At 50.5% G+C, this 24363-nt stretch overlaps 3 protein-coding genes across 14 annotated transcripts in view; 1 reads left to right on the top strand and 2 right to left on the bottom strand.

Moving 5' to 3' along the window:
• Positions 1 to 90: 90 nt before the first annotated feature.
• Positions 91 to 7792, bottom strand: LOC116238699 (alpha-1,6-mannosyl-glycoprotein 4-beta-N-acetylglucosaminyltransferase). 11 transcript variants are annotated; one of them, XM_090124709.1, is made up of 6 exons: positions 6371 to 7792; positions 5999 to 6065; positions 4678 to 5314; positions 2533 to 2672; positions 2126 to 2270; positions 222 to 1753 (listed from the first exon to the last, which is right to left on the bottom strand). In XM_090124709.1, exons 4-6 carry the CDS (start codon positions 2644 to 2646, stop codon positions 612 to 614), a joined length of 1401 nt encoding a protein of 466 aa, XP_089980835.1. In that variant the 5' UTR covers positions 2647 to 2672; positions 4678 to 5314; positions 5999 to 6065; positions 6371 to 7792; the 3' UTR covers positions 222 to 611. The 11 variants fall into 11 exon arrangements, 10 of the variants coding, with proteins under 10 accessions (XP_089980835.1, XP_089980834.1, XP_089980836.1 ...); XM_090124708.1 differs by having other exon boundaries at positions 5211 to 5314; XM_090124710.1 differs by having other exon boundaries at positions 5211 to 5314; positions 6891 to 7792.
• Positions 7793 to 7885: 93 nt separating this feature from the next.
• On the bottom strand, positions 7886 to 19507 carry TMEM183A (transmembrane protein 183A). The gene is made up of 8 exons (XM_031608519.2): positions 19347 to 19507; positions 18803 to 18892; positions 15773 to 15928; positions 14766 to 14925; positions 13232 to 13412; positions 9885 to 9965; positions 9086 to 9241; positions 7886 to 8353 (listed from the first exon to the last, which is right to left on the bottom strand). The coding sequence occupies exons 1-8, from the start codon at positions 19441 to 19443 to the stop codon at positions 8168 to 8170; spliced, it is 1107 nt and encodes a 368-aa protein (XP_031464379.1). The 5' UTR covers positions 19444 to 19507; the 3' UTR covers positions 7886 to 8167.
• Positions 19508 to 21258: 1751 nt separating this feature from the next.
• The window catches only part of PPFIA4 (PPFI scaffold protein A4), a 43654-nt gene continuing 40549 nt past the window's right edge, over positions 21259 to 24363 (top strand). For both annotated transcript variants that reach the window (XM_090124706.1, XM_090124705.1), the window contains exon 1: positions 21259 to 21340. The gene's annotated coding sequence lies outside the window, so the exon portion shown is untranslated. The remainder of the gene's footprint in view (positions 21341 to 24363) is intronic.

The following is a 24363-nucleotide window of genomic DNA, read 5'->3' as shown; positions in this document are numbered from 1 at the left end:
AAGGGCTGAGCCGGTGCTGTGGGTCCATCTGGTGGCCGCTGCCCCTCCCAGCAGCACAGAAATCAGCGATAGCAGTGGCTCCTGCAGCCAGTGCCTGGACCCCCGGCTTCCCACATGGGGTGCTGCTCAGGAGACTTGCAGAAACAGCTTGAAAACAGGATAAGAGGATAACAGCTGTGTGATAGAAAATCAGAAGGTAAGGGTTAGACAACTGAGGATGGGGTGGTGTCGAGAAGTTGCAAAAAATGCTGTCACCTGGCTAATAGACTCACTGCTGTTAATTAGCTGAGTCAGGGCCTAGGGAAGCACCAAGAAGGGCACCAGGGACAAAGGAAGCAGGACCCCGCTCTCCCCATACTGATGAGCTGTAGGGCTGGGCACTGCTCTCTGCAACATCCCCCAGGCTGCTGCAGCACAGCCGGCCCTATAGCCAACCCTGTCCATTTTCCTGCAGGAAGCAGACCCCACAATTGCCCTGCCACCCCTCTACATTCAGCAGGTAGGACCAGCTTGACTGAATAATTTAATTCTCCATCAAAAAAAGGACTGAGAAAAATAAACCTCTTCTTAGAGCAAAATCCAACCACCATGGTGACCCATCACAGCCCTGGTCAGGTGTCTGCAGTCCAGATGTCGATGCTCTGGATGATGAGCCACTCGCTCTGGCTCTGGGTGACCCGGATCCTCACACACTCCACAGGGTTGGGTGCTCCCTTCTCCAGCTCCCGCCGCTCTAAGTTCCCTTTCTCAAAGGTGCCCACAGTGGTGTACACTGAGCAGTCCCGGCCATCAGCCCGCCGCCTCTGACCCAACTCCAGAACCCCTGCACGCAGGAAGTCCCCATGGCGCTCACTGGAGCCCGTCTGCACCCGGACACGGGTAACACGGGCTGGTTGGTGGAAGACAACGCAGAAGATGCTGCCAGCTGCTGGGTTTTTCCCCCAGAAATATCCCTTTGCTGTGCTATAAGCCTTGGAGGGCTCATAGTTCTCAAAGACAAGCATGCTGGTGAACACGGCTGCTGGTGGGTTGTCTGGAAGGTCCATGCCATCAGCCTTGAACTCGTCATCCTCCAGTCGGTTGATGTTACCTTGGAAGGAGGAGTAGAGGCCCATATGTTGGAAGAGGGAGGGCTTGAAGCGGATCACGTCCTTCTGAGTAAGCAGGAGGCGGAAGTGGTCCAGCAGCCAGTCACAGGGCATCTCCTGGTAGAAGAGGAGGAGGAAGCGAGCCAAGCGAGGAAGGTCACTGGAACGGTAAAGCTTACCGATGTAGCCCAGCTTGGAGAACTCAAGGGTGGCCCAGTTGGAGCCTTCTTGGGAGGCCACAGCTTTGCGGATGGCGGTGAAGAAGGACTTGGCGGACAACACGTCATCCTCAATCATCAAGTAGTAGGAGGAGAGGTTGGCAGCAAAGGTGACGAGGTAGGCATAATCCACATTCTGCTTGGACCTGAACTTCACCCGCGCCTCTGGGTCGTTGTAGTTTCTCTTGAGGCCTTCCAGGGTCGGGTAAAACTCATGGGGAGCGTGGATAAGCACGAGCCGGCCCAGGAGGATGTGGTGAGCGAACCTTTGGCTGATGTCAGCGGCCACCTGGGCGTTCCAGCTGGGGTCTGCATCGGCCAGGTGCACCACCACCACCATCTCCTGCAGCTCCTCTTCTGATGACTGCTTGAAGAGGGACTGCAGCGTGTCTGGGAGGTAATATCCACGCGGTCGTCGCACTGATGACAGTCCTACAGCTAAGAACTCTGCAAGGCAAAGGAAAGGCATTCACAGCCTGAGTACTGATGCACCACAGTGACATTCTCCCATGTGGAAGGGGTCTTCAAAAAGCTCTCCCCGTGGCCAACCTGCACAGTTAATGCTATTTATGGCCCCACATCCAAAGTCAGAAGATCCTCCTCCCCACTGGGAAAGCAGGAAAACCACCCCCAGGCAGATGGATCTTGTCCAGAAATCTGGGAAATCCAAAATGGCTGTGGTCACCCCACACCCCAAGGGGACAGAGCAGAGAAGGCTGGTTAGGGGGGAGAGCACCCAACAGTGACAGTGATGGGGAGATCCACGATAGGTGAGAGATGCAGCTCCCAGAGCCCAGCCCAAAACAGTGAGGCACTCACTTTTGTGGGGTGATGGGGAACCAACAAGGAGGTGGTAGGTGATGTTGTTGAGTGCAGAGAGGCTGTCTGTGTCCTGGTGGATGTGCAGGGCTCCTTGCTTCAGTGTCTTCAGGACCGTATCTGAAGGTAGATTCCTAAACTCCACCTGGATGGCAGTGAAAGGTGGACTGGTCAGAACCTGGGGTCTTGGACACGTGTAAGCCAAGAGGCCAAAGGCCTCCCCAGATCCTGGACTGGAGGAGCCCAAAGGGAAGGGAGAAGGCAGAGCTGGAGTTTGGGGATGATGTGGGGCAAGGAAGGCAGGAGAACAAGAGGTTGGAGTCCCAGTGGGGCAGGAAGGGAGCAGGACTGGGGTTTGGTGCCCATATAGGGCAGAGAGGTGGGGACTCCTCCAGCACAGGACTCACCTTCTGGAAATCCTGCTGTTGCCAGCTGCCCCTGTGCAGGAGGAGGAGGAGGAGGAGGAGGAAGAAGGAGGCTGCAAACACAGCCGTGAGGGAGCGCTTCAGGGAGACCCGCATAGCACTGGGCTGGCCTGCTGAGAGCCCTGCAGGAGAGAGATGCATCAGAGCACAGCCCACGATAAAGCTCCTTCCCTACACTGGGACAGCAGGATGACAGCAAGGTGGCACTGGGATGCACACAGGAGTGCTCACCCAGGGGCACCACACAGCCCAGCTGGGAGAAACCCACCAGGCACAAGAGCCCACGTTGCTCTTCCAACTCTGCAGCTTCCTATTGCATGCTGCACATCCCCTCCTGCCCACGCCCCACAGGCAGCACCAGTGGCACTACTGACCCAGGCAGCTGCCAACAGCCCAGCACAGCCACGTCCCTCACTCAGGAGGACAAGAAAGCCTTGAAGTCACCTTCACAAAGACATTAGTGCCCTTGAGATATTTCTCCTTGCAGCAGAGGCGTGGCACGAGGCTAAAAGGCTCCTGAGTTTACCTGGGGTTTTTCCATTATTAATGCAACTGGGTCTGCCCTAGAAGGGGGAAAGCAGAGTGCAGGTGAGCACCCAGCCCTGCAGCTGCAGCACATGCATCCCAACTCACAGCACCTGTGTTCAGCTGAAAGCATCTGTGAGCCACACGTGGAGACACAGCATAGCGAGAACTGAGAGCTGCCCAGAACTCCTAAATACATCAACTGCTGTGGAAAACAGCCTCATTCAGCACTGATGGGGAAATACAAGCAGAAAACAGACTGTTTTAAGGAGAAAATCCATTTTCTGGTCCAGAAATCCTTTGCTGGGAGGTGTTAACACCTTAATGGGGTGACACACAGCACGTCCCCTTGATGCAGCAGCTGTTGCTATCCTAGCTGAGCTGACCTCACGTTCATCACTCAGATAAGCACTAAAATCAGATGGAGCTGCCCTGAGCTCGCCCTTTGTCCTGGGTGTGATGAGTCACGTCTGCTCCAGCTGGGCTGCAGGAACTCTGCAAGTGGTCTCTGATGTTCATTAAGGGTTGTTCTTACACCCCATTCTCTTGAGTTGGGTCCCTGGGAGCTCGGATATCTTAGCTGATCACAGCTGCATCACATTACTGGGGATGACTTCATTTTCTCCCCATCTGGGAGCAGTTGCTTCCTTCCAGCTTAGGCCAAGTGGTGTCAGGGAAGGAGACATGGGAAATGCTGCACTGGCTGTACTCTAGTTGTCATCGTTTCTTCAAAGCAATTGCCTCTGAAACCCACTTGAAATCTCCTCCCAGGCCCAGGTTAGTGCTCACCGCCCTGAAGTCAGCTCTTCCCACGTTCCCAGCCTCACCTTCCCCCATGGCACAGGGAAGCTCAGCCTCGGGGTAAGCTGGCACTCAGCCCCCAGCTCTGCACTGGGCAGCTCGTGGTGGTAATGAGGATGGCCAAAGGGATCCCTGGCTGCCAGTGTGGAGAACACAGCGCAGCTGAGCTCCTCCTGAGCACGGGGTTGTATTGGGCAGAGCACCCTGCCAGGGGTGTCCCCAAGAACTGCCCCCTGGGGACAGCCAGCTGCCAGGAGCCCAGCACGCTGCTCCCTCCTGTTTGGAGCCTCCTGGCCAAGTGGGCTCTTCCCATAGCAAAGAGAAAGGAGAATGAGGAAATGCCGTGGCCTTGCTGCTGCAGGGGCTGCCCGCGGTGCTGGGAGCAGAGCAGCTGGGGCTCAACCTGCAGAGCAGACACAGACGTGGTTTCACGCAGCTGGAGCAGAGGAAATGAAAAATCAGGGCAGCACTTTGCCCTGGGGTGAGCGATCCCAACGGCTCAGGGCAGCCCTGCCCTGCACGCCGTGCATCCCCTGGCACAAAGCTCATCCCATAAAGAGGAAGAAAGGGAAAAAGCACATTTCTCCAAGCGGGACCCAAAACCAAAGCTTTAAGTCAATGCAGCACAGAGAGCTCTTTGTGGGCAGTGTGACAGGGACGTGACTGATCCGAGCCCCACAGCTGACAGCAGCCCCAACCCCCTGCTCTCAACCCCGGGCTCCCCACACTCCCTTCCCCGTGCAGCCCAAGGGTGAAGGCTCGCACACGGCGCCCGATCCCACCCAGGCAGCACAGACTTACAGGTGCGTGGGGCGGCTGTGGGCTCGTGGGGTGCTGGGCCCTGGCAGAGTCCCCGCTGGGCTCCGATACCTGGCTCTCAAAGCCCCACCCCGGCCTCTCCTGCAGAGGAGGAGCGTCTGCTGGCCAGGTAAGCCAGCAGCTGGGAATGGGCACCTCTGCCCTCCCCCCTGGGATGGGGATTCCCACTGGAGGACCCCCAGGGCTCCTACACCCCAAACTGCTTTGCAGATCTGCTCACAAGTAGCACCGGTGGGGGAACCCAGCGAGAAACACCCTGCCAGGGTGGCCGGGACACAGAGCTGGGCTGCTTTTCTGCTCCCATTCATGGCTGGGAGCCACATGGCTGCTGAGTTGCAGCTGCACCTCAGCCAGGCAGAGCTGGTGGCACCAGGACCCCCTTCCCCCCCATTTTCCTGCACACCCAAAGCATAGTGCAGCACAGGGCACAGCCCTGGCAGATGTGTCCCACTGCTGAACTGCCCTCCCCACCTTCTCCATTCCCATTCCCCTTATGCTGCCGCGGTGCTCCCTACCTTCAGCCAGGCCCTGCTTCTCAGCTCAGGGATGCTCCCAGCTGAGGAGGGCCCAGGGCCGCTCAGCTACGAGCTGCAGGACGTGGTTCAGCCCTTCTCCCGTCCTGCACAGGAAGGAACCGGGGCTCAGCGCTTCCTGCCCCGGTGGGAGGAAGCGGGAAACGGGGCTTGGGCCTGCAGCGGGGAGTGCTGTAGGGCAGCAGAAAGGGCGGCTGTGTGTCAGCCCTTCCCAGTCCAACCCCATCCCTGTGACTGGTGATGTTAGATACTGAAAACAATTTCTAAGAGAGAGCGGTGATACGCTGGCACAGCTGCTCAGGGAGGTGGCAATCACCATCCCCAGAGGTGTTCAGAGCTGCCGAGATACGGCACTGTGGGTTGTGGTCAGCAGGCACAGCGGGGTCGGACTTGGGGTTCTCAGAGGTTTTTTTCCAACCAGAATGATTCCATGAACCCCAAGGGCTGCTTGGGCTCAATGTGCAACATCCAACCACCCCAAAAGCCCACAGCCTGGCCTTATCCTCACTGCATTTTGGATTGTGGGACACCCAGGCTGCCTGCACTGAGGAGCCAGGCCAGGCTCAAGGGGACCCAACAGGGCAGCAGCCCCACAGTGCATCCCACCACTCAGTGCTGCAGCTGCAGGTTCAGCCTCTCTGAGCTTTGTGGGGAAACCCGAGAGGCGTTCAGGATCAGTTTACAGCCCTGCATTATTCAGGTCCTGAGTGGAACAAAGCAGAGGTGAAAGAGGGCCCCGCACACCAGGCTGTGGATGTGGTGTTACTGACCTGGCAATGGGAGCACTTACAGCCATTCCTGCAGGACGGGATGTCAGCCCCACGCTGTGTTGGGATGCTTGCAAACAAAAGAATTATAATAATAATTTGTAAAAAAAAAATCAAAGCTGTTCTTATCTGTTTCTATATTGAAAAAGGCTGGAGTGGAAGAGGCAGTTCCCTGGGTTAGGGACCTATGAGTATTTCAATCTCCAACCCTCACAACACAAGTTGCAGGAAGCTCCTCCCCACACCCCCCCCTGCACCTGCTTCCTGCACTGCCCTGCAGAGCAGCGCACAGCCATGTGCTGCTGGAAGCTTCTGCTGGACGAAGTCCACCACCAGGGGACTGTCACCAAGGCCACCACGAGGTCTGATACTCACACACTGCTGCACAAAGATTAGACGATCCCCTTCCCCCAGCACCCGACCTGAAGTCACACAGCACATCCTATCACACGCTGCAGGCTCCCTTATCGCAGAGCCCAGCTCTGCTATCAGTTATAGTGCTTCTCTTGCACTCTCACTAATCTCATTTCACAACTTAACGTCAGTTTCAGTGTACTTGTTCAGCAACAATTGAAGCTGGAGTTTTCTCAAATGTGTTTGAAGTCAACATCACAGAGTCTAATGCAGATCCAGGTTTGGGTTTAGATGCCCTTGGTGGTGATTTACATGGCAGTGGAGATGCATACAAGAAACTCTTTCCAGGTAGCTATGTGGAGACTGTAGGGTATTTGCTTATTAAATTGAACTCTCATTCCTTCCAGTCACTCTGTTTTCCAAAAGCTCTGCCCAACAGGACAGCTGGCCAGCAGAAAGGAGGTGCTTAGTTACTCCTGCTTGAGACGAGACCTGATGTTAAAACTCAGAACAGGGTTCATTACTACCTGCAGTTGCTCACCTGGACTCCAGCATGTCCTCTGCCTGCTGCATCTGTCAGCAGTGAGGTGAAACGTGCTGGATTTCCCGCTCAGTTCACTCTGGACACAGCAGACTGCACTGCCATCAGACCCACACTCAGCACCGCTCCCTTCTCACACATCTTTTCTCTCTGGGGACAGCACGGAGCTGTGCCAGGGGAGGGTCAAGTGGGGGTTAAGGAAAGGTTCCCCACCAGAGAGTGGTGGGCATGGAACAGGCTGCCCAGGGCAGGGAGCACAGCCCTGAGCTGCTGCAGTTGAAGGAATTTGGGATGTTCCATTTAATATCTGAACAGTTTGGATTCTGGCTGGTACTGGTGAAGCCTGGAGTTGGACTGGATAAGGTTTGTGGGTCCCTTCCAAGTCAGGCTGCTCTGTGACACTGACAAATAATCCAGAGACACTGCAGCTGCAGAGTTCAGGGGCTGCTTCTTCCTCATGACAATTATTTTGTTAAGAAGTACATCTGTCTGCTCCGGGGCTTTCCACTGCCCACAGGCCAATGCTGCTCCACGGCCTTAACAAAAAGCCCAGACCTGAGTCCTTTAGAACTGCTCGAGTAGCTTTAGTTCACAACCTGCATCACCTCTCCCTGTTTGTCTTCTCTGAAAAACCTGCTTTTAGAAGTCTAGATCTTCTTTCCAAAGGAGAACATCACTGTGAGAACTTGGAATATCTTTACATTCAAAAACCTTTGCCTTACAAATCCTCTTTGAAATAACTCCTTTGATTGTTTATGCCCTAAAAAAAACCAACATCCACAAACATGGACTGTGAATCAGCATTCCTGTAACACTGCTGCTTTGCTTACTGCATCTCAGACACTGAAATATCACACTGCATTTGAATGCAATCGTGTGCCAATTAAAAAAAAAATAAAAAAATCAGGGACTTCATTTGTGAGTTGTTTCTGGTCACATCCAAGCTGGAAAGCAAAATTTCTCACTTCTTCCTGAAGAACAGAAAACACAACCACTTCCATTAGCACCAAAAGGATTTTAAATGAACAGTTCCAGGGAGCTCCTTTCAAATCATAAAACGTGAATTTTACATAAAAGTGTTTACAAATAGTTTCTGCTTTACACTCAGCTCAGCTCAACACTGACCAGAAGTTATATACATACACACTAGCTCAGCAGCTTCAACCACTCTCTCAAAGAGGCTGCAGAATTTATTTAAGAAAAAAATAGGATTTCCTGGTTCCTGGGAAATTTCCTTCAGCCTGCCAGACGGGTCACTGCTGCGGGCGCAGGGAGCACTAAGCTTTTGGGGAGAAGGGGTACTGAGGGTGCCACCAATCCAGCAGCCGGACGCTGTGCACGGGGTCCAGCACCACCTGCACTCCTTGGTCAAGGCGTGGCTTCTTGCCATTGTGAACAGGGGCGTCCTGGAAGACCAGACGCACGCGATGATGCCTCATATCTGTGCTCACGTTGATGGTGAACTGCAAAAGAGACACACGGAGGTGCTGGAGGAGGCAGACATGCAGAAACATGCATTTGTTTCCAGGTAAGTGTGATTGCAGACTAATCACTACCACTAGGTATCAAAATTACTTCTTTGTGTTACAACAGGCACTGCAATAGTTAGACTCCAAACCAGTTCCCTGTGGCTGGAAGCCCCAGATAAGAGAACTGGCCACACCTCTCAGACTTGCAAGAACAGACACATGTGCTGTCCCATGCATTAGCACACCTGCTCTGCTGCTTTCTAACACAACAGTTCTGTATGGAAATGAATCTGTGAGGGTTAACTCAAAAGCTGCTGGTTTTTTGCATTCAAGGATTGAAGACACACTGCAGAATGTTGGTCATACATGTTTTGCTCTCAGAATTTGCTGCCTTCAGGCAAGAAGAGATTCCATTTTCCTGCATCCCACCTCCTGTTCCCCCACTGGGGTAGTGACTATTCTGCTCCCAGCTGCTGCACACACAGACTCAGCTTCTTACTGAAGCTCTACACAAATCACTTCTCCTGCATCGAATAGAGAAGAGCCGAGAGACCGCAGAAGCTTAACTGAGGAGACTGATAGCAATTCCTTTGATAATTAGCACTGAGATTTCCAGAACTGGTTGACTGATGGAGCAGTATCGTTTACACAACACAGAAGAGCTCTCTCTCCCCTTTCAGAAACTGCACGTGCAAAGATCATGTGGTAGATATCTCAAACACTTACCAAGGTAAACGTCATACCCATGACTATTGGCACGAATATGAAGTTAAAGGTGGTGATCTGCAGCAGACAGCAATCCTGGTCGGGGTTTGTATGGACTTCTTCATACTGAATAGGTGGCTGAAGACCTTTGGAGCATTTACTCTTAAATCTGGGAGACTTGAAAAAAAGAGAGACAGTTAGCCAAGCAGGAATCTATGATGAGTTTGGTTTCTTCAGACCAATGCTGTCCAGCAGGTTCACAGAGCATTCCCACACACCTGGGCAGTGCTACATGAGTAACAGAAAGCCAGCACTCAGAACAAAGAATTTGAAGGACTATTTTTTTGGATTGGAATGCTGCAGAATTCCCAAGGGTGCCTTAAGCAGCCTGAGAACCACCCATGGAGGCTTTCCACTAGCAGGCATTCCTTCACTTCTTGTGGAAATCTTTCCAATATAAAGAAGTTTCAGATGTGGACTATTTGACTATTCAGTCTGTTTTCTGGTGAGTCAGAAACCATGATCCAAAGATTACATTATTTGGGTTGAAAAACAATTCACATCTTACAGTGGAGCAACAAGCGAAAGAAATACCAAAAATAAAAACGCAAGATTCTAAATATCTTGGTAATACAGACTGAAAACTAAGAGCAGTTCCAGGACATATTTTAGTTTTACCAAAGGATTCAGAGTTTTCATTTAATGTCTGAACCCATAAAACTGTTTCCTCATTCCTTTCCACCACACAGAAAAATCATTATTTCTCCAAACAAGTCAAAGCCATTCTGGTTCTTCTTTCACAACTGCTGAGCTTCCATACCTGCTTTTTGAACTTGAAGTTGAATTCCCACATTGCTTCTTGTCTGTTCCCTTCAATCTTTTTGCACCAGAAAAGCAGACACTGAGGTGAAAAAAAAGAAACAAAACCATGAAACCTGCGGAGGAATCACTTTAAATAAGTTACAGCAAAGTGCTGAGACTTCCCATTACAAACACAATTACTGAGCAGTTAGGAGCCGTTTATTCAAATTAATTATTACCAAAGAACACACCCAGCAGTTCGGTCTCCAGTCTCAAGCTGACCAACTTATCATACAAAAGGATGATGCAACTTACAGCCACTGATGTACTGAACAGAAATCTCTCTGAACAATCCATCCCTTCCAGAAGGCAGAGGTGAGTGGTACAGCTTCGCCTGTTTCCCTCACCCACCAAGAACTCCCAATAAATCAGACTCCAAACAAGACTAAGCGAAGGAACAACTCTGAATAAGAATCAAGAAGGAGAGAATCCAAAGGAAAATGCCAAGAATGATGTAATGACCTTTGAGGTGACAGATGAGAAAGGTCCGAAGCCGCTTTAGAGTCAAAAGAAGGTCCTGACATCACTAGGCACTGACTGTTGTACTGCAGAGCATAAAAACACTGCCAAGTTAGCACAGTTTAAGCAACCCACTGCTCATATTTTAGAAGGAAATGAGAAAAGGGCCTCCTGCAGCAGAGGTAAGCAGCACCGTGCTCCAATTTAATCCAGTTATCACAATATGGTCATAGGATCTATCCCAGCACACAGCACCAGTTCTAGCAGAAGTCTCAGCAGAACTCCAGAACTAAAATGAAGAGGGGGAAATTTCACTGCCTACCAACAGGCAGAAGCAACTATTCTTCAACAGCCACGACTGAACCTGGCAAGTCAACCCACACACCACAGTTTCCACAGCACAGATGCCAGCCCACCACTGCTGGTCTTATCTGGTCCTTCTAACAGTGTCAGCATGTAAAGAAAGAACAACATTGATAGAGACAACTCCTCATGATCCATACACCATTTCTTGCACACCAAGAAGGCCTGACTGGGTCACACTGGGAAGCTCACACCTAATTTAAATCCAGTATAGTGGAACCCTAAATGAGTCAAAGCCAGAGCCATCATCCACCACAGGACCTCTGTAATTAGAGACTAGAGGTGATGCAGGACCCCTACCTCAACTCTGAGTCACATCCATAAGCAAGACTCATGAAGGACCCTTACCTCCACAGTCTTCATGAGGTGACCAACACAGCCATGAGCAGTCACTTTCAGAAATACACATCAAGTAAGTAACCTCCATGTGGGAGGAGAGGAGGCAGCCCTCACATTTTGCCAATAAAAACATTTTCCAGATCTTTCTTATCTCAGAGTTTAACTCCACCATCAGTGCTGCTTGTAGTTCACCTGCACAGACAGCCTGGTCTAGCAACTTGTTTGGTCATGGCAAGTAGTGAAGCACAAAATGGTCAGTACCTCCTAAGGGGCAGAGGATGTTGTCCACGGGTCAGCCGTCCTGCCCTTCAGACGCGCCGTACGGCCTGCTGCTCCACCAAAAATAATGGGGGATGTCTTTAAAGGGCAAACACTTCTGCTGACACCATAACAGCTCCAGTGTCCCACACAAGCTAGGCTAGGGAAAGAAAAAAGGAAATTAAAGAGGAAAAGCTGGATTTGATAACATGGAGGACTGGAGTCTCCTCTTGCCACATGCAGCTTATGTAAGAATCTGCCATTATTTTCAATGACCCATAAAGGTGTAACCAAAGCCCATGAAAGCAAGAACATGGGAAGGAAATGTCAGACCCTCCTCCATACCCACTGTGCTTTGACATTTCAGTGCACAGTAACACACGTGTGGAGCACACTGTCTTGCAAGTGCAGTAGTACAGCAAGACCAGGCTTATGACGACTCTTTAGCGCTCCAGGGGATTAGGTCAGATCTCTGCTGTCCTAAGCAAAGCCTTATCATCATTTAATTTCCTTTTTTTAAGACCTGAACAATGAAAGACTGCACTTCAAGAACCATCTTCAAACTGAAATGCAGTAGAAGCATCAGCAGTGGGCACCAAAGCCGTTATGATGTCAACATGAACACTCCCAAAATCCTGCCAGCATCATCTCATCCCTTACAGCCACACTACATATCTGAGCAGCAGGTGTGCCCATTAAGAAGTGAGACTGAAGGACTATGGCTAAGTGGGCATTTCCTAGAACTGTTCGACTGCTTAGTTTAAGAAAGATGACACAAAAACTGGAAAATGAAGAAGAGGATAAACAGCTCTGGATGCAGACTTCTGACACAGAATTCCTACACAGAATTAAGTGCTTTTCTCCTGCTCTGCAGCACCACCTGCTTGCGTTACTGCACGATGCTCCCTAAGACGTACAACATTTTTGTCCAGGGAGAGGAAGGAGGAATGAAGCAATGCTGCACACAGATAGATGGGTAGCTCTATTCTGCATTGAAAATAAAGTAAAACTGTTGAAACAAAGCCACTGCAGTTCATCTTCAAAAAGCTCATTCAATAAGTTTTTTGATTTGGAGGATGGAGAATTCACACTGCTGCTTAAGCTGTTCATGAAGTACCAGCCAGCTGTGAAATAAAAACCAAACAAGAAACACAGGCATTTCCAAATTAATGATCAACAGTGATTAAAGAGGAATGGATACACAAGTGCCCCAAGCTGCAAGATGAAGGGAAGCTGCCTGTCCACGCCAGTGACAAACCTTTCACAGCCAAACACAACCACAGCCCCAGTCCTAAAGCAGTTGTTCACTGCACATTTGCCATGCTCACAACATCACTACCTTCCCCTGCTCAGAAACCAAAGACGGAGCATGAACTACAGGAATGGAGTATAAAATGATTCCCTTTCAGTGGCTGTCAGCGTTGCTTCTGATCTCTTCAGATGCCTGCTATGAAGAGAAGATGCATTCTGGCAGGCAGCATCCGAATAAAGCAGAGAATATAAAAACTGTCTCTCCTGCAACCTCCTTTCAGCAACACATTTGCAACAGAGGAGGGAAGAGCTTCAAATATCCCTAATAGTTTTCATTCTCAGTGAAGCAAGTGCCTTTCTGCTTCTTCAGTAGGACTGAAGCAACCAGAAGAGTAACTAAAATCCTCTGCAGGAGGAACTACACAGAGACAGATAACCACCACGCTATTAAAAGTTATAGTCAGAGCTAATTCTCACCCCAACCCTCACACAGAAGTTTGGACTCAGCTATCTTTCAAGGTTCCTTCCAACCTCAGCTCTCTTAAGATTCTAAACACCACCTATTTTTCTTCCAGAAGGAGAAAATAGCAAAGGAGCGCCTCAGACATCCCACTTTTCCTCAGTGATCCCACTTACTCTGGAATTCTTTAAAGTGCTGGGAGTACTGTCTGGAATAGCTGGGTTCCTGGAGACTCGAGATGCAAAAGGCTCATACATGTGGTACAGCGACCGGATGACACACGCACGGAGACAGTGCAGCTTCTCCATGGACTCGGGCCGCAAGCGGAGGGGCAGGTATGCATCCAGACTGTAGTGCCTGAAAAGCCAACGACAAACCCAACTCAAACTAAAGAGTCTGAACGGCAGAGACATGCAGGAGAGAGAGAGGTGATCAGCACTGAGAGAAAAGCAAACATCTGATTGATCCTGTTGTCAACTCGGAGTCCGTGAGGGTTTGTATACCGCCTCCAACACACGTGTGCACACGATGCTACAGCTCCCCAGTAATTCCCCTGCAGACAGTTTGCCCAAACAGACCAAATGATATTTTAGTTGTGGGATACGTAAAGGCCTGCAGGTGCATTCAAGTTCCCCAGGACCCACTTAAGCATGCAGTCAAGCTCAGCTGACAAATGCCTGAACAGCCTGGATGCCTGGGCTTGAGAGCTACTCTGATCAGAGAAAACATGCGAAGGAAGCACTTGCTAGGGAACTTCACACTAAAAAAAAGACAAGGATGGCCATAGCTGTGGTTTGCTCTATACTTATATATACACCTTATCACTTATAAGGACATCAAAGATCATCTATTTCCAACCTATTTCTACCTTACTGTGGTCAGGATTGCCAACCACTAGATTGGACTGCCCAGGAACCCATCAAGTCTGGCCTCCAGGGGTGAGAATTCCACAGCTTCTCTGGGCAGCCCACTCCAGCATCTCACCACCCTCCAAGTGAAGAATTTCTTACTAGCATACAACTTAAACCTCCCCACTTTCAGTTTCAATCATTCCCCCTTGTCCTATCACTATCTTACTGAATAAAAAATTGGATTTCCCTCCTGCTTGTAAGCTCCTTATAAGTACTGGAAGATCACAGTGAGATCTCCCCAGTCTTCTCCAATAGAGAAAATATTCTGTCCTGAAGGAAAGTTCAAGTGAGATGTGCAAGGACAGAAGGATTTCTTTTGGATGTTGATACTCTTTCTCTTCTTTTACTTCATTTAAAACTTACTTCTGCTACTGAGACAGCTCCTAAACGCATTAGTTTCTTTCATGCCATCCTAAGTACAGGAAGGTGACTATGATGAAAGCTTGAAGCAGAGCCAGGTTTCTGTCAGTGGTAATTGCCAGTCTTTAAGGTAAGTGCTTCCTGAGCACTTTACAGTTGAGAACAGGAGTGTATGGGCTCCAGCAAGCAGAAAAGTGCACAAAGCTTTGAGATCTTATAGAAAGCATATGGGAACATGCCACAGACAGATCCTTTTCCACAGTCAAAGCAGGTGCAATATACCACAAGTCCTCCCCAAATGAGGCCCACACCATCATTTGAACATCTAAATATTAAGGTCCTAAGACCATAGGGAAATGTTCTCTTAGTTACAGCTCTACTGAAAGCCAGTCATTGCTGAAATCTCTTAGAATAGTTAAGACATTCTCTAGAGTCTCACCTTCTGTAGAGTCTGGTCCAAAAGGCAGCAGTGCAAGTAACAGTCCAGGCTTTCTTGCAAATCAAAGAGAACCGGACAATGTCCTCAGGGCGGATGTAGGAAGCCAACAGCAGCCAGATATCAATGGGGTATTCCTCTCCACCATCACCATCAGGATTTTCTAAATGCAATCAAGGTACATTAGTGTAATAAAGAACTTCTTCACCAAATCACAGCTAGAGGCATACGTTAGTGCTGTTAGCATGGGGTGAGTAACTGGAAGATGGATGTAAATGCAGTCATGTAAACAAGTCTGAGACAATTTCACTTCACGTTGCTGGACATCTGCCATCATTTATCAGTGCTGCACAGGTTCCACAAGTGTGCAAAGTGGCAGATATAAAGAATAACTTAGGCTGAAAGGGGCTTCAAGGAAGCTCACTACTGCCAAGGGAAGCTCTGGATGTGATTATTTACCTACAGACTGACTTGCCCACAACAGAATGTGACCCCAGTGCAGTGCTGTGCATACACAGCCTTGGATATCAAACTGCTATCAGTATTAACAAAGTTAAACTTTTCTTAAGTACAAGGAACCAACAGAGCCTGGATTCTACCAACAAACACATCATAGGCACCAATGTTTGTTTTTGTTGGTTTGTTTCTTCCTAAAGCAAACCCTGCTTTCAGGCAAGAACTGTAACACACATCCCATGGCAAAGTTTCACAACTCTTCTCCAAAGTAGCATGAATTTTCCAAGGTTGAGAGAAGACTGCTGAAAGCAGCAAGCTCTTTGGCTCTGATTTCATACCCAAAGCTCTGCCTTAGTGAAAAGACAACACATCTGAGTCACAGCAGGTTCCTTGGAGAAATGGGGCAAAGTGATCTAATCCTTTGCATTATTATGATTTATATTTTAAAATACAAATTACAGGATGCCCTGAAGAGCTGCAGGTTTAGCCTGCAAACAGCAGTCATTAATTAAAGAAACCCACACACAGCACCCAGGAGAGGCTGGTGAACATACCTTTGTGTCTTTTGCTCTTCTTTTTTCTAGATGCAGTTCGCCCACTGATACTTTCCTTTGTATCCATTTCATCACTGCTGTCACAAGATTCTCCTGACACAGAGAGAACTTCCTCAGAGGGAACACAAGAAGCTTCCAAACCACAGAGGGATTTTACTAGAATGACAAGCAATGAAACGATAAATGTGACAGTAGATAGACAGAAAAAAGATGATTCAAGCTCAGGAGATACTTCAGGGGAACCAGAGCCACTGCTAAGAAGCAACATAACTGCATTAAAGTCTCCTGGTGACGCATGTAAACCCTAGGCCCTGGGATTACCTTGTCAGAACAAGATTAGCACAGGTGAGTGAATTAGAAACAACAGCCTACTGTTTTAAGGAAGGAACAATGAGGATGATCCCACTGGTTTCCCTGAAGCTGTTTATAACTTTGAATAAAACAACACGGCTTCTTGTGCAGCACCAACTGGTTGCCCTGCATACCAAGCATCCCTGTATGACCACTATTCAGTCTGCATAAAGCCAGCACCCATGCTCTAATTGTCCTCAGAACACAGGGAAGTATACTTCCTTCTCAGCAGGACAAAGAGATCCTGTGGCTGAAGACAAACAATCCATCAGCAACAGAACTCAGAGCCAAGTACACAAGCTCCACTTTAGAATTTATTGAAGGGTCTAATGAGCAACAGCAAGTGAAGACAGTATTTCTTTTGCTGCCTCTGGGGAGATGTTTAAACACATCACAGTTAGGAAATATTTTACTGTAAACTGAGGACTCACTAGGGCAGAAAAAGCGTGAGGCAGTAACAGGAGTCTTAAAAAAGAAAGGTGCAGTCCTGTGTTATAGCCGAGCAAGGCACTGACACAGAGGAACAAGCATGATAACAGCATTATAAACACTTTGCAAATAGCCTAAAATCTGGGGCCACAAATATTCAAGAAAGTTGAATTACAGCCTAATTTGCTTGGATGAAGAAAAGTACCACTATCAAGAGGCACCTGGCTACCCCAAAGGAGATCTGTGCTGCTCACTCTTCTAGCCTAGCTAGTAAAGTAAACCCTTGGAACTTTTTACATATTGCAGATACAGCCAGCAGAGCCATCAGAGAGCAAGAAGTGGCAGAAAAAAAAAAAATCATTAAGTATTGATTATAAATAAACCTAGGCTAGAGATTTTCCTCATTTCTTAACCACAGAGCAAGGTTGTGAAATGATAACAGAGCAGATGGAAAGGAAGTCGTAAGACAGAGCTTGAGCAGTTTAGGAAGAGGGACTGCATCACTTGGTTTCTGGCCACATCAGAGAACTGCAGTGCTTTGCCAACTGAGTTCTACCATATTTTGCTCAATTTACTTTGTAAACTGTATGCATTTGTGGCAGTGATATCCCTCACTCTGTAACAGCACTGACCTCTCTACATACAACCTCATGCAGGCAAAACCAAATAGAAGCAGATGGCAACACATGACAGTTATGACATCAAATACAGCCAAGCAAGAGATGACAACTGATCGAGACTCGGGGAGGGGTTCAGAGAAAGGCAGTCACTATAGGAAGGAGAGCTCAACAAAACGTTTGAGCTGACAACATAAGGCTGTTCACACTGAGTCACACTGCACTGTAATCTTGCCAGAGAGATTCCATCCCATTCATCTCACAGCAGTCATCCCCACCTTGTCCCTGCAGGTTAGGAAGGGACAGATAAATGCTCAGGAAAATTCCACCTGGCCTTTGCTCCCTTCCCTGCCTCCTGGCAGCCACGGGCAGGGCAATGTTTGAGAACCAGCACGACAGGAGGTGAGCGAGGCCAAAGTTCCCCAGGCAGAGGCTATCTCCTTCCTGCTGCTTGTTGTCAAGGTGCACCATGGTCGTGACCATGACAGATAAGGCTGCAGAACAGCCTGGGGCTGATAAGGATAGAGCTTGAGGATCGGTTCATCAGAAGGGTGAAACCCCAACAGTTCTTCAGGGAATCGCTGTGATCTGCAGTCATCTGAGCAGCAAGAAGATGAACCAGCAACAGGATGCTGAATTTTAGGAGAGGGGTTAAACTGCACGGGGCAGGCAATGCAAGGACTCAGAGTGGGGACAAGAAGGGAAAGATGATACAGTTTGCCATGAAGCTGAAGTGCAGTAGTGGGAGGAATCGCCTCAAATGGAGAGTCCGTATAAGACTGAACAGGAAACAAAACAGGGAGAGGGAAGCCTCCAGCCTTCTACAAAGAATGGAAAGTGCCCTGATCTGAAAACCTTGAGTAGTGACTAGAAAGGAAAACTTAGTGGCATCACTATCCTGTACAACTTCACAGTGCAAAGAGCACCTTCTCTTTACAGCAGTCACTGTCCACATAGTAACATTCACCTTCAACCAATTCTACACATTAGACCAGCTGCATTTAGGAATCAAATCCTAAATATTAACAGCTCTTGAGCAAGCAGGTTGAGTTAGTCCAGAATGTTCCCATTACACTCAGAAGCTGAAAACCAAGGAGGAAGTAGAGAACAAAGCACTGCAATAGCTGTTCAGGAAATTGTTTGCTTATACAGCTTACAACTGAACAACAGCAATACTCTCAAAAGATCTCACTGCAGCCTGCAGCACAATTTACCAAAGCTAACATTATTCCATTATTCTCATTTCAAATAATTTTATCTGGTGATAAAGTTATCTACAGTTTTGTATGAGGTAGCATAGTAATAAAGACACTCGTTCTGTGGGTTGTTGGTGGTGGATTTTTTTTTGCTTGAAGCAGGAGATATTAAAAAAGGAAAAAACTCCTCCATTTAAGGCACCAGGAAAGACTCAGCAATTCATGCTGGACTTGCAGCTGGAATTCTGCAAAAAAATCCTGTCTATGATCTGAATAATCCCACAGAAAAATGCAGACTCATTTTCAGGCATCAAACCAAACTGCTTTCTCAGGCCACGGGGATGAAAAGGAGCCCCACAGCACAGAGGCTGGAGGGATGGGGGTCAGCCTTTCCTCATGCCAGCTGGCAGGGCAGGCTCCCTACGCACAGTGCTCACCTTCCTGCTGCACTGCGTTGGCCACAGCTTTCTTCACCCGTCCCGATTTCACGACAGCCGGGTCTGAGTTGGCATAATCTGCCACCGTCACTGCAGGAGAGTCAGGAGACAGGGCGACAGGGGATTACGGATTACAAGGAGGGGAGAGAGAACGTCCCACAGGTACGATCCCTTCTCAAGGAGGACACTGCACGGGGACAGAGCCGAGGAGAAAGCACGCAGCAAAAGCAGCCCGGCAGCCCCACAGCATCCACCACAGGCACGGACAGCCATCGCCTTCCAGCACAGAGCAGCTCTCCCTGTGCCCAACCCACACAAACCCCTCGCTGCTCCTCACGGCAGCCCAACCCGCCCAACCCGAGGCTCCTCGCCCGCAGGCCGCGCACCACCAGCTGAAGAGGCCTCGCTTCCCCTCACCCACAGCCTCAACGCTCCCACCTCCGAGCCCCTTCCGCTCCGAGCCAGGCCGCAGGGCCCGCTGGGCCCGTCCCCTCGCACAGCCTCGCTCCCCTCCATCCCCTCCCCCGTCGGGGCCGTCCCTCACCGCGCTCGGAGCAGACATCGTCGGCACGGAACTTGAGGCGTTTGCGGGCGCCCCGTTTGGGCATGGCGGCGGCTTCGGGGCGGCCGCGCGGGGCCATGTCCGGCCCGTCCCGCCCGGGGCCGCCGCGGCGCCGCGGGGACAGCGCCACCTCTCGCGGAGCCTCGCGAGAGTGTGACGTCATCTCTGTGCGCCGCGCCCTTGCATCGCGGTGTCAGTAATGGGGGTACGTGGGTAGCAGCTGGTCCCAGTAAGCTCTGGAGTAACTGGCGCTCAGTAAGCAGTCCTTTCTGCCCGCAGCCCTGTGGGATGCCCCAAAGCCACGGCCCTATGAGCCTCCTGCCCCGCCAACCCCAGCACTGGGGTCCCCCGCCACCCAGGGGGCTGCAGCTGAGCCACCCTTTGTCACAGCTCCTGTTTATTGCCAGGCAGCTCAGCCCGTACTGACCCCACCCAGCTCCTGCGGGTCTGGTAATGGGTACGAGCTGGCACTAGGCTGCTTTTCCTATTTCTTTTAGGGCCGTGCTGTATTGTCAGAGCTTGGTGATGCCACCTCCTGGTTAAGGAATCACAAAGGTGCTGTGAAGAGTTGAGATTCCTACCGGAGGTTCCTGTTGGACATTGGATGTCCAAGCAGTCAGACTGGGAGTCCACATGCTCTCCCTGAGCTGCATTTACATGGCTGTCCTGCAGCATGGGCTTGGAAGAAAGGCACAAGCTCAGTCCCAGCCCCAGCATCTCAGCACCATCCCAGTGGATGCTGCACAGCCCAGTGCATTTCTTCCTCTCAGAGTTTCTTAAAATACAATGAGTATTTTATCAGCAAAAAACATGGCAATAGAACAGTCTTGTCTATTCTGGACAAGAAAGTTCAATCCTTGACAAAAATGCTGTTTCTAATTGTATTCATCTAGGTTTGGAGCAACTGATATGAATTAAAGAGAACAGCAATTAATGCAGCCAGATCCTGACACTAATAGCTTTACCTGCCTCTTTGGTTGCACAGATACCTGAAAATGTTTTCCTTGGACTACGAGAGTTATCATTGCTATTTGAGAACTGTATCACAGTATTTTTTAAAAGTAGAGTTCTTATTGGGTAACGCTGGCACATGGGAAATATAGGAAGTTTTACCAGCACAGGACAATAGCTGTGCAAAGATGGCTGTTTCCAGGTGTGCCCAGCACAGCTGCTCATCCAGCGGGTTGATAACATTGGTGGCGTTTATTTTCTGAGGCCTCCCGAAGCCATCCAGCAAAAATATCACAGAATGAGCTCCGTGTCCCTGCACAAATCTGGTGAGACACAGGAAGCTTCACTGCAGTGCTGCCAGGGGTACCGAAGTGCTGCATTGCTGAGGGCTCAGTGATGGTCCAGGCGAGGGATGTCCCAGGGGATGCTGAAGGCCGTGCAAGGGTTGAAGCAGCAGCCTGTGGTTTAAGAAGCCCCAGATTAATTGCTTATCTTCTGATGAAGCCTACTTGTGCTGGGCTCGTTGGGCACAGTGCTGGGGTGTGTTACACTTTCTTTGTTCCTGGCATGGTGGGGTATGGGTGGGAAAGGGGCACCCAGGGTACAGCTGCCCTTCACGGGGTGGCACCCCACAGCCTGAGTCTGCTCCTGCCTCACTCCCCATGGGGATGGATGAGACCTCAGGACCTCATCCTGCTATAGGATCCTTCCTGCTATAGGGGCTGCTACCCCCAAGGAAGTTCCTGCTCCCCCGCAGGGGTTCCTGCCCCCAGGAAGGTTCCTGCCCCTTCAAAAAGATTCTTGCCCACGGAAGTTCCTGCCCCACAAGTGAGCTTTTTGCCCTCTCAGGGGTAACCACGGCCCCCTGGACCCCACCTCGACCCCCCCACCACATGAGGGAGGGGCGTGGCCAGGGCAGGGCGTGGCGGGGGGCGTGGCCAGGCGGGGACGGCGACGCAGGGGCGGGGCGGGCGGCGGGAGGCAGCGGCGGCGGCGGCGGCGGCTTCCAGCGACTTCGGCGCTCGGTGAGTGCGGGCGGGGCCGGGCCCACGCCGCCCCGGGGGATGCTCAGCTATCCGCGGGGCCGGGCAGGGGATGCTCAGCCACCATTCTGCATCCTCCATCCGGTGGAGCTGTCCGGAGGAGCTCTCCTCGTTTTGCCATCCCGAGGGATGCTCTGCATCCATCCTGGGGCTGGGCCGGCCGGGATTCGGTCCCGGTTGTTACCCCCGGTGGGGTTGGATTGGGGATGCTCTGCCTCGCCGTGGCAGGTGGGAATGCGCTGCCTCCAAAGGCTGTGCGGGAGAGAGTGCTGCGTCTGGGGGAGCTTTGTTCCACCCCGTTGCTGCTTGGAGGGGGTCTGTGAGTCAGGGATGTGCTGAGCATCCCTGTTTTCCTTGGACAGAGTCTGAGTCTGGGGGTGTCATCCTCGCCTTCGGGATCTTGTGTCCATAGGCATCACACATAGGCCAGGAATCTGAGCCCAGGGATTGCTGTGCCCCATAGGGGGCTGCCTGATCCCCACTGGATGTGTGGGCAGGAGGGGTGAAGAGGTGGCCAGACCTCCTCCAAGCTGCAGGGTTTTGGGGGGGCAGCGATTCCTGTAATTCTGGAGTGGAGTAGGGGGGGGTTCTCCGCTTTTCCAGCTGCCTTCTGCCCTTAGCAGCCTCCCACTGTGGACCCAAGCTATCCCTTTGCACCTCTGGCTCCCATTTTCCATTATGGGTGGACATCCTGATGAGACCAGTCCTTACCTGTGGCTTTCTGCTCCAATTTCTATGTGCCACGTCCTCCTGCCTCCCTCAGTGTTGTCTCCAGCCTGCAAGCATCCACTCAGGTCTGAATCAGCCCTCGAGCATCCAGCCAGCACTGAGCCTGGGGCTGGACCAGCTCACAGGGAAGCTCACAGGGATGGTCCTGAGCTCAGCACCGGGTGGATGTTCTCCAAACCTGGGGTTGGATCAGCCCAGTGAGCATCCAGCCAGCCTGGCTGCCTCCAGCTGTTCTCACACTGGTTCCTATTCTCCTGTCAGCCAATGCTGTCTCAGTACAGCCATGGCAAGCTGCCTCCAGACACTGTGATTTCCTCCTGAATAACACCAGTCCTTCAGGGCCTCATTTATCCCCCAAATTGCATCATTATAACCGCAATTGGCTTAGGAAGATAGGTTTTGTTAAAGCTGTACAAAACCTTCTGGGGACGCCCCAGTTTTGGCCAAGTAGGTGCTGGCAAAATATTCACTTAAGTTCATTTTCCACCATCTGCTTATATGCTAGAATGAGGTTCTCCTGGTGCGTTTGACACCATGGCACTGCACTGTGAGCTGGTACAGAGGCAAGGTGTCAACAGGAGTTTGGTACCTGGATGGTTGTGCCTGTGTGGTCCGGGAGCTTCTTGCTTGTGGTGCTGCCTGTAGAGATGGAAAGCTGGTGTCTCTGTGGCTCCAGTGCTCTGGGAGGCATGGGTACCTCTGCTCTTGATGATGCTCCAACACGTACATCCCTGTGGGCATCTCAGGAGGGTGATGGCTGGGAGGTGGGACTGATGTCCAGGATCTTCCTGGAGATTTGTCAGGGATCTGCAAGAGCAGGTGGCTGGTGCTGGTGCCTGGTGATGCTCAGATGCAAGATGACTTTCCGGCATCAGTGCAGGCTGTGGAGTAGTGAAATGATTCAGAGCCCTTTGCTATTAGGAAAGTTGTTCTGATATAATTGGATTTTAATTTGGTTTGTTCTGTGGTTAAGCAGGTTGAAATGCTTGTGGGGACACCGTAAAGCCTTCAGTTTAGGTTGCATGGTGAGGACACACAAAGGGATGAAGTAGGTTTTCATCTCTCTCTGTCATTTTTGTGCAGAGCTGTGCTGGAAGCAGCCCTGCCTGCCCCTGTGCTGCACCACAGTGCAGTGGTTTCTGTCCCACAGGTGGAGGCATCCTGGAACTGGGTGCCAAAACTTCTCCAAAGACATGAAGGGCTTGACTGTATCTCTTCAACATTGACTTTTTCCTGAATCTCCATCCTGGTGTTTTAAATCAGCTCACAGGTTGCTGTCTCCAGTGCAGTAATCCTGCAGGACCGACACGGCTGGAATTTGTCTGAAATGCAGATTTTTTCCAGCTCCCATTTTTCAATTTCTTCCACGCTTCTCTTAGCAGGCGTACGGATGCACCGGCTGGGTGGCTGCCTTTAATTGCATTAAAAAAAAAAAAAAAAAAAAAAAGGAAGAAAATAAGTGACAAATGAGAGCTCTTTTTCTTCATCCTGCCCATTGCAAATGATTTCCAGGAGAGGGCAGTTCCCAGGGCGTTTTGCTGCCTGATGTGGTGCCTCCCTCCACTGCAACCTCCTCAGCAGTGTGCAGCTGGTTCCTTTGAATGGGAACGTGCAGCAGGGAAGGCGTTCAGCATCCAGGAGAGAGCAGCAGTGGCTGGGTACTATGGGCCAGCCTGGGGAAGAACGGATCTGTCCCACATTGTTGTTCATTTGCCAGTTGTGCTGCTGGTTTAAAGCTTTGGTTTTCACCCTTTCTCGGTAGAAATGAATTGTCTTCATAATTACAGATGGGTTTTACCTTTCCTGCTAGCATCGTTTGAGATGTGGATAATGTGCTGGGGCAGAATAAATGCACTGTGTGCCCCAGTAGGTTCAGTAGCCAAGAGGCAAGGGCTGGGCTGGGCATTGGGATTGTAGGAAAGGAGTGCTGCTTAGCCATAATGCTCCCCCATTTCTTACCTCTTCAGAAGCCTTGTGAGTGTGCTGCATCCTGGGATGGAGCCTCTCCTGCTAAGCCTGGCCTTTCAGGTTTCCAAAATGAGGAAGGGTGTTTATAGCCTTGCCAAGGCATTAACATATGTGTCATAAACCTGATCCCAAGCCCTTAATCTTCCTGGTGGTGCCTGGTGCTATTCCCTATCCAAGAACTTTTGGTGCCAGGGGTTGCAGACAGCGAGGAGAAAGATGGGCTCATACAAAGTTTACACCCTCAAACATCCAGTTAATCTTCCCTGTAATCCAGTGCCTGGCAGCTGTACTCACTGACCAGATCTCAG

This window comes from Phasianus colchicus, chromosome 25 (assembly GCF_987193195.1).
Source record: "Phasianus colchicus chromosome 25, bPhaCol1.hap1.1, whole genome shotgun sequence".
NCBI lineage: Eukaryota > Metazoa > Chordata > Aves > Galliformes > Phasianidae > Phasianus > Phasianus colchicus.
Note: the sequence above shows the minus strand (reverse complement) of the source record. Positions and strands in the feature narration are given on the sequence as shown.